The sequence below is a fragment of the Heloderma suspectum genome, chromosome 6, assembly GCF_057233095.1.
Source record: "Heloderma suspectum isolate Gila_16-S chromosome 6, 16-S_ref, whole genome shotgun sequence".
Taxonomy (NCBI): Eukaryota; Metazoa; Chordata; class Lepidosauria; order Squamata; family Helodermatidae; genus Heloderma; species Heloderma suspectum.
The window spans coordinates 47,021,058-47,033,948 of record NC_139463.1 but is presented as its reverse complement, the minus strand read 5'-3'; the positions used below and the strand labels follow the sequence as shown (position 1 = coordinate 47,033,948).

Here is a 12,891-nt window from a genome sequence, read left to right as displayed (position 1 = left end):
GTGAGAGCTGGACTATAAGTGGCTATAAGATCTTATTTTCTTGGGCTCCAACCACAGATGGCGACTGTAGCCATGAAATTAAGAGGCTTGCTCCTTGGGAGGAAAGCTATGGCACACCTAGGCATCATAGTCAGAAGCAGAGACATCACCTTGCCGAAAGCTATGGTTTTCCCAGTAGCAACGTATGGCTGTGAGAGCTGGACTATAAGGAAGGCTGAGCTTTCGATGCTTTCGAACTGTGGTGCTGGAGAAGACTCTTACGAGTCCCCTGGACTGCAAGGAGGTCAAATCAGTCAATCCTCAAGGAAATCAACCCTGAGTGCTCATTGGAAGGACAGATCCTGAAGCTGAAGCTCAAATATTTTGGCCACCTAATGCGAAGAGAAAACTCCCTGGAAAAGACCCTGATGCTGGGAAAGATCCAAGGCAAAAGGAGAAGGGGACGGCAGAGGATGAGATGGCTAGATAGCATCACCGATGCAATGAACATGGACTTGAGCACGCTCCGGGAGAGAGCGCAGGACAGGATGCCTGGCGTGCCATGGTCCATGGGGTCACGAAGAGCCCGACACGACTGAACGACTTTGCTGCGGACACGACTGAGCAACGAAGCGCGAGCCCGGGCCGCTGCTGCCTCCGAACTGGCGCGGCGGAGGCCCCTGCGCGGGCCGCACGCGCGAAGGCCTCCTGCTTTGGGGCGCCGTTTCCAAGCGCCCTTCCGCGGCGCGGGACCGGGCGGACCCCCAGCTGGCGGCGCCCCCTGGCGGCGGCGCGCGGGCCACCCGCGCCCAGCCTCGGAGGCCGGAGGCGCTTTCCGGGGGCCTGACCCGGAAGCGGCTCTGCTGAGGAAGGCCGCTTGCTGGGTCAACACGCCTCAGCCCGGACGGGAGGCCGCTTCTCCGCGGAAGGGAGGAAGGAAGGGGTAATGGGGCTGGTTTGCAGGTGGGAGAGGCGCGCGCGCCGCCCGTGTGAATGCGTGCGGCACGCGTGTAGGGTTCTTTGTTTTTCTTTTAAGACATAGCTGGATCTGGAAGGGGGCTCAGTAATCTGCCCGCTTTCAGGTTCTCCTGCGCTCCTCGTGGCTTGAAGCTGGCTAGGAGAGGGGCCCGATCCGAGCTTTTGGGAAGAAAAATACGCGCGACTGGGCACCCCTGGGTGGGAGTGGGGGCATCTGAGTCGCGGCCCGCCTGTTGGGGGTTGAGGGAAGGGGCCCTGCGCAAGAGCGTGCGGCCTTGCTCAGAATAAGGGGCGCGCGAAATACCCGCCTCGCAGTTTCTTGTCTTCCCCCGCCCGAAAAAAAACGGAAACCCTTTAAAGAATATCACCCACTGCGTGGCCGCATCACGCCAGCGGCTGGAACTTGAGCAAGGGGGGAGAGGCCAGCCCTCTCAGAAAGACACGGCCATGGCTCCGTGATGGTGAGACATCCTATGCAAAGGAAAGCAAAGGTAGCTGTGCTGGCCATAAGAAAAACATCCTCATTTTATATTCATGTAATACCATTTAGGCCCACCAACAGATCACAGAAAATGTGCAGGCTTTTGAGATCTCCACATCTCTCCATCAAGCGAGATGTTACAAAAAGCTGGTTGGGTTGGGGGTGGGGGGAAGGCTGATTTGGTGTTGAATTTCTGGCGTCTGTGTGATCACAATCTTGGGATGGAAGTGGGGCAGAAAGGTCTGCAGACATTCAAAGAAGGCTCTTACAGGTGATGTGATGGTTTCGGGCTTCACCTTGAGTAGCTCTTGGGATTCCTGGGAGGAAGAAAGGCAAAACACATTGTTCCCTCATTTTTGAAATATAAAATCCAGCTGTTGTTTAGAAATGTTGCTGTCCTGGGTGAATCACACAGGTTCCTTTGACAGTGGAAAAAGAGAGAAGCAAGGCATTTATATTAAAACTGGAGGTGATTTTAGATGCTGTACTAGAAGTATAAAGATTTACTGGAGTACATCATGTGACCAAGATCTGAGTTCATGGTGTTGTCTAAGTTGCAGAGAGCTCTAATTTGGTTGTGCTCCTTGCTGGGGCGGGGGGGGGGGGTGTTACATATTTTGCCAGATGTACAAGCTGGGTTTAGAAAAGGCAGAGGAACTAGAGACCAAATTGCCAATATCCGCTGGATAATGGAGAAAGCCAGGGAGTTTCAGAAAAACATCTATTTCTGTTTTAGTGACTATTCTAAAGCCTTTGACTGTGCGGATCATCACAAATTGTGGCAAGTTCTTGGTGGGATGGGGATACCAAGTCATCTTGTCTGACTCCTGAGGAATCTGTATAACGACCAAGTAGCAACGGTAAGAACAGACCATGGAACAACAGACTGGTTTAAGATTGGGAAAGGAGTACGGCAGGGGTGTATACTCTCACCCTACCTATTCAACCTGTACGCAGAACACATCATGTGACGTCCTGGGCTTGATAAAGCCAAGGCTGGAGTTAAAATCGCTGGGAGAAACATTAACAATCTCAGCTATGCAGATGATACCACTTTGATGGCTGAAAGCAAGGAGGAGCTGAGGAACCTCATGACGAAGGTGAAAGTAGAAAGTGCAAAAGCTGGGTTGCAGTTAAACTTCAAAAACAAGTTTATGGCAACCAGCTTGATTGATAACTGGCAAATAGAGGGAGAAAACATGCAGGCAGGGACAGACTTTGCCTTTCTAGGCGCAAAGGTTACTGCAGATGCTGACTGCAGCCAGGAAATCAGAAGACATTTACTTCTTGGTAGGAGAGCAATGACAAATCTAAATAAAATAGTGAAGAGCAGAGACATCACACTGACAACAAAGGTCCACATAGTTAAAGCAATGGTATTCCCCATATGGCTGCAAGAGCTGGACCATAAGGAAGGCTGAGCGAAGGAAGATAGATGCTTTTGAACTGTGGTGTTGGAGGAAAATTCTGAGAGTGCCTTGGGCTGCAAGAAGATCAAACCAGTCCATACTCCAGGAAAGAAAGCTCACTTAAGAGAATGATATTAAAGGCAAAACTGAACTACTTTGGCCACATAATGAGAAGACAGGATACCCTGGAGAAGATGCTGATGCTAGGAAGGCTAAAGAAAGAGGGACTGACCAAGGGCAAGATGGATGGATGATATTCTGGAGGTGACGGACTCGACCTTGGGGGAGCTGGGGGTGGCGACGGCCGACAGGAAGCTCTGGCGTGGGCTGGTCCGTGAAGTCATGAAGAGTCGGAAGCGACTGAACGAATAAACAACATTTATTTAGTTGTTCAATTTTCAAAGTGCTTAAAAAAAAACACCCCACCAAATTGACCTGTTCATCATCACAACAACTCTGTGAGGTAGGACACCATCTTTAAGAAACTTAGATCCCATCTTTCAGAGGGAAAGAGGCACAAGATGGTTTACCGAGGTAGATCTTTTCTGCTTTAGGGGGAGTGCTTTCAAACACCTGCAGTCCAGAGTCTTGGAGTCCCATGATAGGCTGTGCCAGGGGCCAACCAGAATGTTTGAGCTGGCCGTTGCTAGGGGGCTGCGAGGTTTTTCCACCACAGGTGGGTCGTTGCCTGAGCTGTTGCCATGTTTCTCTGTTGCCCTGTTCTGCGAGGGCTGCATCCTGTCTTTTCCCTGTCCCCAGAGTTCCATGCAATCAGCTGTTGGCAAAAAAGTATAGGGCAGGGTGACCAACATGCGGCCCATTTATATGGTTTTCGGTGACCTATGGAATACTAACTTCTGTTGTTCTTCAGGTTTTTAAAGCGGATTTAGCTTTTATGTTTGTAGAAACACATTTGAAAAATGGAGAAACGTTTCACATGTTAGAAGTTGGAAAATGTGGAGCAAGGTTTTTCCCTTTTATTCAGGATCAGTCAGGCCAGAATAAAAGGGATTTAAGCGCATTGGTGGCACCGGCTACCTCTTGACGTTTTGCCCGAGTCAAAGCAGGGCCCGCCTTCTTGAAACTGCATGAGGGTGGGGATGAAGGAGCAGCCACAGCGGCTGTGCCCACTGGCTGGGCACGAAGGGCTCTTCCACCCCACTCCTTCACACTGTGAGCATCAGCAGAGGCTTTGGCAGAGTTCTTCCCTTATCCACATCAGCTGCGTGCGAATGAAGAAAGTCAGAGCGAAAATCCCTTGGGACCAGGGGCTAGACTGGGGGCTGGGGTGGGCCCCCGGGTGCCAGTTGCCTGCCCATGCTCCATGCAGGTTCTGCAGTCCTCCACCCTCTGGGATACTTCCAGTACGGTTGTTGGGGCCAAACTGCTGGGGTGGGCCCAACAAGGGCGGAGATTTATGTGCTGAAGGGGGATTTGAAACGTGGCCATGCTTTTCCAGGAACACCTTTCTCTCTGCAAAATGTAGCTGAACAAATCAAGGGCCGTTTGCCAGGAACAACCTGAACTTCCTTAAACTTTAACTCTTAACTCAAACATTGAGGCTTCATTAATGCTTTAACGTGATGGAAGTGAGTAACTGAGTTTTCCAGAAAGAGAGAGTTCCGGTGGGGAAGTATATTAGGACAAGGAGTCAACCCCTCCACTTGACTATAACATTTGATGGGCGTCCATGGTCCAGTCACCATCTCTCGACCTAATACCTCACAGGGCCGTTGTGAGAATAAAATGGCATAGTCCCATGCATGCTGCCCTCAGCTCCTTGGAAGCAAGGCAGGATCAATAAAAGTCTTCAGATATTTTAATCATAAAAATCTCCTGTGGGTGTATGTGTACAATGTGGTCCTAGGCAAGGGAATTAACATTCCAACTTTTTTGTTTCTGGGATGAAGGTCAGCTGAGGACGCACAAGATATGATGGAAAGATTGGGGCCACCTTGCCAACAGAGAGGGTGGTCAACAGAGAGGGCGGTCAACAGAGAGGGAGTTTCTAAAATGGATATGGACAAGTGTATTGCATAAAGATATGGAATTGGAGATGTAGGGAATTAGAATCCACTGCCCATTGGTCTTCATGTTTTTACTTAGTTATGGCATTTCTATGTGGTCTTTCAATATATATTTCCAAAGCATTTTGCAATCCACATATAAATAGTGCTTTATAGAAACTGAGTTTAAAAAGAGAAAGTTAAGTACACCACCCTGACACTGTCTGCTCAGTATTCTTTGCTTTCTAGAGGTGTTTAAATGGGTAGAAATCTGAGCCTTCCCTTGCGTTAGCTGAGAATTAAGTGCTGTGTGAGTTTGAGGCTGTTTTAATAGAAGCTCAAATACCTGACATCCCAGCTTAATCCCAATGGCCATTGCATGGGGTGCTTTTGCAGAGGGAACTTGGCTCTGGGTCTGAAAGGAAGGCTGGATTCTTATGGGACTTCTTGTCTGGAGGAAGGAGGAAAGGATGCCTCTCACAGTGGAGCAGAATCAGTCCCACGTCTGCAGAGGAGTGGAACCCCCTTGTAGCAAATGCAGTAATGAAACGTAGCATGTATGCAAAGTGGTTCACATTTGTTGTCACGGTAACCCTTACAATAGCCCTTGTAGGTTAAGTCAGGATTGCTATCCCTGTATTCCAGATGGGCTGGGCTGGGGGGAGGGGTGGGGTGGCTGCCTTGTGCAGGGGTCCCCAACCCTTTGGACCTGTGGGCACATTTGGGATTTTGAGAAACTGCTGTGGGCACCACCACAAAAAGGCTCCCGTGGAGGATACAGCTAGTCACATAATGGAACCATGGAGGCCTGGCTACTCAAAACACAAGTAATTTACCCAAGAACCCGAGTACAAGCAGAGGAAGGGTATGAACTCCAAAACCAACCCACATATTTGACCCCACAGAAGCACAAGAAAATACCCTTTTAAGGTTGCAGTTCTATGCATGCTCACATGGAACTCAATGGGAATTACTTCCAAGCCCACATAGGATTGTTGAGCTCATCCTGTCCACACACACACGTGTGCACGCACACACCCTTCCCCAACTTCAAAGAAAAGGAAAATGCCTCCAGCCCCCAAAGGAAAGGAAACGTTTTCCCTACCTGGACTCTAGGCTCAGCCACTCCCTTCCCCTACCTGGCACTCTTATTTCCTCCTCTGCAATCAGTGCCCCCGCCTGGGAAGGTGCACGCTCGTGTGTGCGCTCTCTCTCTCTCTCTCTCTGCATATGTGTTAAGAACAAGAGATGGAGCTGGGAAGGGAGAGAAAAAGAGCAAGGCTAGGGGCTGGAAGGAGGAAGAAATAGTGAGGAAAAAAAGGATAAGAGGGAGAGACAGAGCAAAGCTAGGGACCGGGAAGGTGGGATGGGTGGAATAGCAAGGCAAGTAGGGAGAGAAAGAGCCAGGCTGGCAGCTAGGAGTGGGGAGAAACAGTGAGGTCAAGGGAGGGGGGAGAGAAAGAGCGAGGCTAGAGGTTGGGAGTGGGGAGAGAAAGAGCAAAAAGGAGCGGTCTGTGTGGAGGTGGCGCCAGGAAGCAGCTCTTTCCTTCTCTTCCTTCCCACTGAGCAGCTGATCAGCAGCAGTTTCAGGAACAGGAAGGAGAACTGGGCAGCCTAACATTTTCCAGATTCAGTTAACATTAACATTTTGAAGGGGGCAGGGAGCGGAGAGCTTTGCGGGTGCTGTTGGAATCCTTGCTGGCGCCGTGTTGAAAACTCCTGTCCTAGTGAGTTCATGGGTGTGGTGAGATCTGAGCTGAGGGCTTCTTGCACATGTTCTCAGCCACTGTGCTACCCCAGCTCTTGGCAGTATTCCTGGCAGCGCTCCCCTTTTAGTCCAGGTGCTGGTCCGCAGTCTGCAGATCTCTTTTGGGCAAATTAGTCTTCCGGACGGGATAGTTGCAGGAACCGGGGTGGGCGAGTTTGTGTTCTGTGGAAGTATTGTGAAGAGCAACCCGGGGCATTGCTGCTCTGTCGGCACGCTGAAGGCACTGGGTGGCAGAGTCACAAATGTTGCAGCTCCTGGGAAATTGTAAGGCAGGCAGGTCCTCAGAAGAAAAGCTGCTGATCCGGCCTCTGTGGGTGTAGCTTTCATTGTCACTTGCTGTTGGCCAAAAGCCGCCAGGGCTTTAATTCGCCACAGGATGAAATTGCAGGGCTTGCAGTGAGACTGCAAAAAGCCCAGGATTAAAATGGCTTGCGGAGTTAATATAGCAAAGCAGGTGTAGGGTTGGGACCTGAGCTTTCTCCTCATCCTTCACCACCCACATCCCTCCAGAGGCACAGCCACACTAGAGACAAACTTGTTTTAAACTGGATTATCTGTCCTGCATTCTCCTTGAGACCTTTAAAACAGCCTTGTATTTGACAACTGGCGCAGGAGTTGAATGGAGTTCTGTGCAGGGGCTTGAGCACGCTGGTGGTAGGGGGCCAGATCACGCCCCCCACACACACACAGACACACACAACCACTCCTCCTGCTGGCTTGGATTCTGTGCTGGCTTTCTCTTTAATTCATTATTTAATTTTATTTATTAAACTCATAAAACTAATTTCTCTTGCTGTTTTACAGTTGGAATCCATCAGCCCCGAGGTCAGGCCATCCTTGTAGGTCCCCCACCCTCGCAGAGGGAGACAGCCACTGTTCGTCTGAATCTCAGCGGGAAGTGGTCTGACCAAGGGGTGAGCACCTGTCTGAGGATTTATTTATTGTCATTTTGCGCAGCATTTCTACAAACAGGATATTATAGATTTTTTAAAAATCAACCGTTTTAAAAGCAGCTGTAGGATTTTCACTGAAACAAAAATGTTTTCAAGACCCATGAAACTGTGGGCAGTGAAGAGGCCAGGCATCGCTCCCATGGGGGGCTGACCCACAGTCTGGTCACAACAGCTGAAATGGAACTTCCGATGGCAGAAGGGCTTTGGACGTTCTCAGATGGGTTTGTATAGAAAGCCTGGCTCTAAACCTACTTAAATGGTGCACCTTCACTGCTCCTTTCCATTGCTTGAGGCAGATCATCTCCTGTTTTAATAAAACTGCTCACACTGTTCCCATCCCTCAAGAGCTTTGTGTCTTTGTCCCAGGCTGTAGGTCCCGTCGTTTCCTGCTGTTGAAGATGCCGTCCCGAACTAATTTAGCGGCTTCCATCCCCAGCAGCAAAGTGAAATATTCCAAGCTTGCTAGCACAGATGAAGGCTATATTGACCTGCAGGTAAAAGTGGGGAAACCAGAGTCATATTTCCACCTTGCACATCAGAAGCACCACCTGATCCTGTGTTTTGATGCTCTCTTGCATTTAAATCCTCCTTGTAAGGCTGTCCTTAGCCTCAGGCTGTTGTGTGCAGCCATCTGATACAGACTGGCAGTTGAAGAATTCTGTGTAATCCAAAAGCTTGTCTTGTGTTTACCCAATCAGCATTCAGAAGTTGTTCTCCACAGATAACAGCCCCTGTGTGCTCAAATAAGTAATTCCTGGGTGTTTAACTCACCTACGTGCTGACTGCCTTGGTTCACTCTGCTTCTGCGGAGCTGTGAACTCCACCCACCAAATGCTGGTTCACATCTTCTTCCCCAGAGATCTCCTTTCTGTGGCAGCTTGGAGAACGTAGGAAACAGCGGGAGTCCCTCCGGAGACTCCTGCTGTTTCGTCCTTCCCTGAAACTGCAGCACAAATGAGAGGCGACCCCACCCCTCTCCCAGTTGCTCCTAATCTCCTCCTCATGCCGGAAGGCCTGGGAGAGGGGAAGGAGGGTCGTGACTACAGGGAGGAATGGCTGCCTTAAGCCAAGCCGTTTGTGAGCCTCGGCAAATGCAGACCAAAATGCCAAGCTTTCACACTGCTTCTTCACGGTCACTTGACCTGGGCAAAGGTGGGTTTCAGGGGGACATTGGCGCCACAGGGTGCGGGCTGTTCTGGGTCCCTGGAAGTGTCCGCTGTGGATTTATGTTAATGCTTCCTCCAGCCTCTCTGACTTGCTGTACGCCAAGGCAAGGAGGAGATGCACATGGAGAGTGATTTCTGTGGGCAGTAATTTCAGACTGAGGATGAAAGGGAAGCAAACCAGTACTGACTACAGATGTTGCCATCAGAGCCAAACGTAATTGTGGGGTGGGTGGGTGGGAGGGGGTGGGATACACGCAGAGACCCCGAACGTCACATGTGCTCTCAGGCCCCCTTTCCCTGTTCTTCTGTGTTCTTGGTGTTTGTGCAGCAAAGGGTGGCCGCTAGGAGGCAGCATTGCCACAGCGCTGCTTCCCTCGAAAGCATCGGGGTGGGCAGAAGGTAGATCTGGATCTTCTGGTAGATCCCGGGGTGATTTGCAGTGGATTGGCCAGGATTTCTGGCTCCGAATGATCTAACAATTACAAAATTAAAAAGCCTCTTCTCACCCCAAAATCAGGCTGCTGAAAAAGAATGCTTGGGGAAACCATGAGTGGACTTGGGTGAAAGGACGTGTCAGCTTGGCCCTGTACCGATCTCAGGTCCCTAGGCTGCGCACCTGCTCAGAGGCACTCTGTTTCTTCCCTCTTGAGTGAATGTCTGTCTGCTGAGCCACTGTTTTGCGCCCGGCTCCGCTCAGCGTCCTGCCGGGGTTTAGTCAAACGCAAAGTGACCCTTCCCAGCCTGATGGCTGCGGCCTCTGCCCCAAAGGCCCTGGGACACTCTGCTGGGTGAACATCCGAGGCTGCTGTTGTGCTGAATCAGACCGTGGGTGCATCCAACCCGGTGCGGTCTGCTGTGGCTGGCAGCGGCTCTCCACATCTTCATGCTGAGGTGCTTTTGCCAGCTTTGGCTGCCCGAGCGCTTTTGGCTGGAGAGGCCAAACCAGGGAGCGTCTGCTTGCGTAGCGTGTGCTCTGGGCCTGTGCTGTGCCCTGCCCGCCACACGCTGGATGCAACCCAGTTAAAAGCCGTGGGGCCTTTAATGCTGACCTCTCTCCCGCCCTTTAGTTCAAGAAGAGCCCTCCCAGGATCCCCTACAAGGCCATTGCGCTGGCTACTGTGCTGTTCCTGATTGGCACCCTTCTCATTATCATTGGCGCGCTCCTCCTCGCAGGATACATCAGCCAAGGAGTAAGTGGCTCACATCCCTTGCCAGTGGTGGCTGGGTCCTGCATCTCACATAAAGCGAGTGTGCACGCGTGCGCCTGTGTGTGCGCCTGTCCACGATACAAGGCATCAGCAGAAGCACGTTCTTGGGGAATGTACAAAGCAGAACTACCCTATATTTGGGAGTCATGCATTTTGGGTGTAGCGTGTGGAGGGGGCTTTGGGAACACGGGGACTTGGAGCACACCAGGCTGCCTCAGTTTTGACTTCAAAGGGGAAGTCAGAGAAGTTTTATTTATTGTCCTGTTATACATCTGCTTGTTCTGCTCTTTCTGTCAAAGAGGCCATTGCAGCTTTGCTATGACTCCCAACTGGTCTATTCTTGTGGGCCTCAAAACAATTTCAGATGTTCAGGTCAGAGACATGGGGAGAGAGAGGAAGCCCAAGTGACTTGTGCATCCTCTTCTCACGCTTGTTTTAAATGACGAGCTGAGCGTTGGCATGTTCCAGGTGTGGAGACATTGTATCTGTGTTTCACCACAGAGGAAGGAGTGCATGCTCAGTTTCATGCATTCTAATGCACTGATGCTTCCCCTCACCCTTATTTAGAATGTCCAGAGCCATCTGCTGATTTTGCAGGTTTCCCCTCCCCTTCCTTTGGAGAGATCAGGATCTAGCACTCCTAGAATTGGACATGGACTTGCATCCAATAAATAAAATTGGGGGTGGGAGGTGGGAATACTAAGTGGGTGGCTTTCGACTTCTCTCCATGGTCATAAACTGGTGACTGCTGTCTCAGGTGTGTGAATGGGCTATTGTGGACAGAACATTGCAGGGAGAATGTTTATATCTCCTCGCATCACCTCAAATACAGTGGCATCAATTCACACATCCAGCTGCCAGTTATTGGGTGGCAGAGACATCTAGCAGTTGTCCACACATTGTGAACCAGCTCTTATTCTTCTGTCTTTCAGGGAACAGATCGAGCAATCCCTGTCTTGATCATTGGGATCCTGGTCTTCCTCCCAGGCTTCTACCATTTGCGCATTGCTTATTTCGCTTCCAAAGGCTACAGGGGCTATTCCTATGATGACATCCCTGATTTTGATGACTAGTAGACTGAAGAATGACATTCCATGCAGTGGGAACTTTATCACAAACTGGATCCAGGAGGAAAAGGCTGAGCGTCTAAGATAATCAAATAGCCCTCTTGTTGAATAATGCAACTTTGCAGCTTTTGTCAAAATTGGGGGCAGGGGTTCTACAGGATTTCTCTTTCTCTCTCTGACTAACCAGAGAATGTTGCTGCATCATGTGAAGTAGATCATGTGAGCAGCTGTCAGGAGAAGCATTTCTCCTTTCAGAAGGGAAGTTCTTTTGGGGCAGCTGTATGCAGCTATGCCTCTTACCCAGCAAGATGTGCGTGCCAGTTTGAGTGAGAAAAAGAAACTCAGGTTTTTAAATCTATATCTTATTTGAGTTTTTTGTCTCCACCTGCAAAGTGGAGATCTGGAACAAGTGAGTAATGACTGCACAATAAGAAAACTTCGGCAAATGGTCAAGGATCTAGAATTTTAACTTACTGGGCAATTGGTTGAAAATTAAGAAAAACTAGGGTAGTTTGTTACACCATCTGCAACATAAAATTTACCAAGGAAGTCTGCTGATGACAGTTACTCCCTAGTACTTTGCTGAACTCCTTTCATACAAAAGATGGGATGTTAAAACTTTGCTTTTGTAGAATTCTAAGAGAGCAGATCTGGAGGGGATGTGGGGTGTGCAGCCACTGTGGCTCCGGCTACAACTTAACACTCAGTGCCTGATCAGGGTCCATCAGAAGACAATACAGTTTATTATTTATTGTGTCCTGGGAATTGGCTCAGGGCAGATTCCAACAAAAAGCAAAACTAAGTGATTTTTTAAACACTAAAAAAGGTTTAGTGCTGGAACATGCATAAAATCAAATTCCTGGCTAACACCCCCCCCCCCCAGTTCTCCACAAGGATATACACTGCCTTAAACAATGAGGCCAACAGCAAAAAAAAAACCCCCAAAACCTCTGATCAGATCACTATCCCCATCAACCATAAAACAAAACAGGGAAAAAAACATACATACACTTGCATCCCATGGCCAGCAAAGTGATCACTGATGTTGCCCTTCAGCTTTCTGGATGATCTAAAATCTACTGACGTTGGCGTGCACATCCTTCTGGCTGATCTGGAACAACTGTGGCTGAAGTCTTCTTCTGGAGGTTAGATTGTAGTCTGGTTCAGCTTGAACTTTGCATTCACAGGTGCCATGGCAAAGTTTTATCAGTATTTTTTTTCCCCTGGCAGACTTCAACATTCATTGAGACATAATTATTCAAAGATGCCCTCACTGTCCTCTCTGTGTAAATTCTATGTGATGTTCCTGAATTCTATATGTCAGCCTTCCCCAATCTGGTGCCCTCCAGATGTGCCGAATTACAGCCCCCAGCACCCCCCAGCTCTGCTAGCTGAGAGATGCAGGGAATTGTAGTCCAACACATCTGGAGGGCACCAGGTTGGGGAGGGCTGATACATAGAAATTCTGTCTACATAAGAGTTATTCATTAACATTGTTCTTTCATTTAAACTTTTGTTTATTTCTGGATCACTGGCTAGATTTACCATTTGTAGAGTGTGGAAGAGGGCATAAATATGCAGTGAGAAATTAATCTGCAGTTGCAGAACGTGTATTTAATATGAATAAATAGTATATGATATTCTGTTTTGATTTAACTTAGTTTTTCAAGCTGAAGAGGTCTCTTACAGTATAAAGCAGGAGCAGTTGCTCCTGTAGCTGAAGAAAACGCTGGAGATGAGCACTGCTACCAATATCTCTGAAACTTTGCAATCCCCAAACCCCCGAGGCCCTCTTTGCCTAGAGAACCATATATGTGGGAATCTCTTCGAAATGCTTTTCTGTGGAGCATGTGGCTCAGCAAGCAGATTGCGCCTC

The 12,891-nt window shown here is 49.3% G+C and overlaps 1 protein-coding gene across 13 annotated transcripts; it reads left to right on the top strand.

The window, feature by feature from the left end:
* The first annotated feature begins 841 nt into the window (after positions 1-841).
* Positions 842-12,655, top strand: TMEM230 (transmembrane protein 230). Of its 13 annotated transcripts, XR_014783762.1 has the most exons (7): positions 842-1,448; positions 2,175-2,298; positions 7,426-7,535; positions 7,941-8,068; positions 9,808-9,930; positions 10,881-12,334; positions 12,476-12,655. XR_014783762.1 is itself a non-coding variant. In XM_084804195.1 (6 exons), exons 4-6 carry the CDS (start codon positions 7,973-7,975, stop codon positions 11,019-11,021), a joined length of 360 nt encoding a protein of 119 aa, XP_084660321.1. In that variant the 5' UTR covers positions 842-1,448; positions 2,175-2,298; positions 7,426-7,535; positions 7,941-7,972; the 3' UTR covers positions 11,022-12,655. The 13 variants fall into 13 exon arrangements, 4 of the variants coding, with proteins under 4 accessions (XP_084660321.1, XP_084660320.1, XP_084660319.1 ...); XR_014783765.1 differs by lacking the exon at positions 2,175-2,298 and having other exon boundaries at positions 842-922; positions 10,881-11,492; positions 12,446-12,655; XR_014783766.1 differs by lacking the exon at positions 2,175-2,298 and having other exon boundaries at positions 842-922; positions 10,881-11,541; positions 12,454-12,655.
* The last annotated feature ends 236 nt before the right edge of the window (positions 12,656-12,891 follow it).

Excerpts from the sequence above, each read along its gene's own strand:
- TMEM230 (XM_084804194.1), top strand. The coding sequence starts at position 7,973 with ATGCCGTCCCGAACTAATTTAGCGGCTTCCATCCCCAGCAGCAAAGTG. Across the intron at positions 8,069-9,807 it reads AAGGCTATATTGACCTGCAG|TTCAAGAAGAGCCCTCCCAG; the intron begins GTAAAAGTGGGG and ends CCCGCCCTTTAG. Across the intron at positions 9,931-10,880 it reads CAGGATACATCAGCCAAGGA|GGAACAGATCGAGCAATCCC; the intron begins GTAAGTGGCTCA and ends TCTGTCTTTCAG.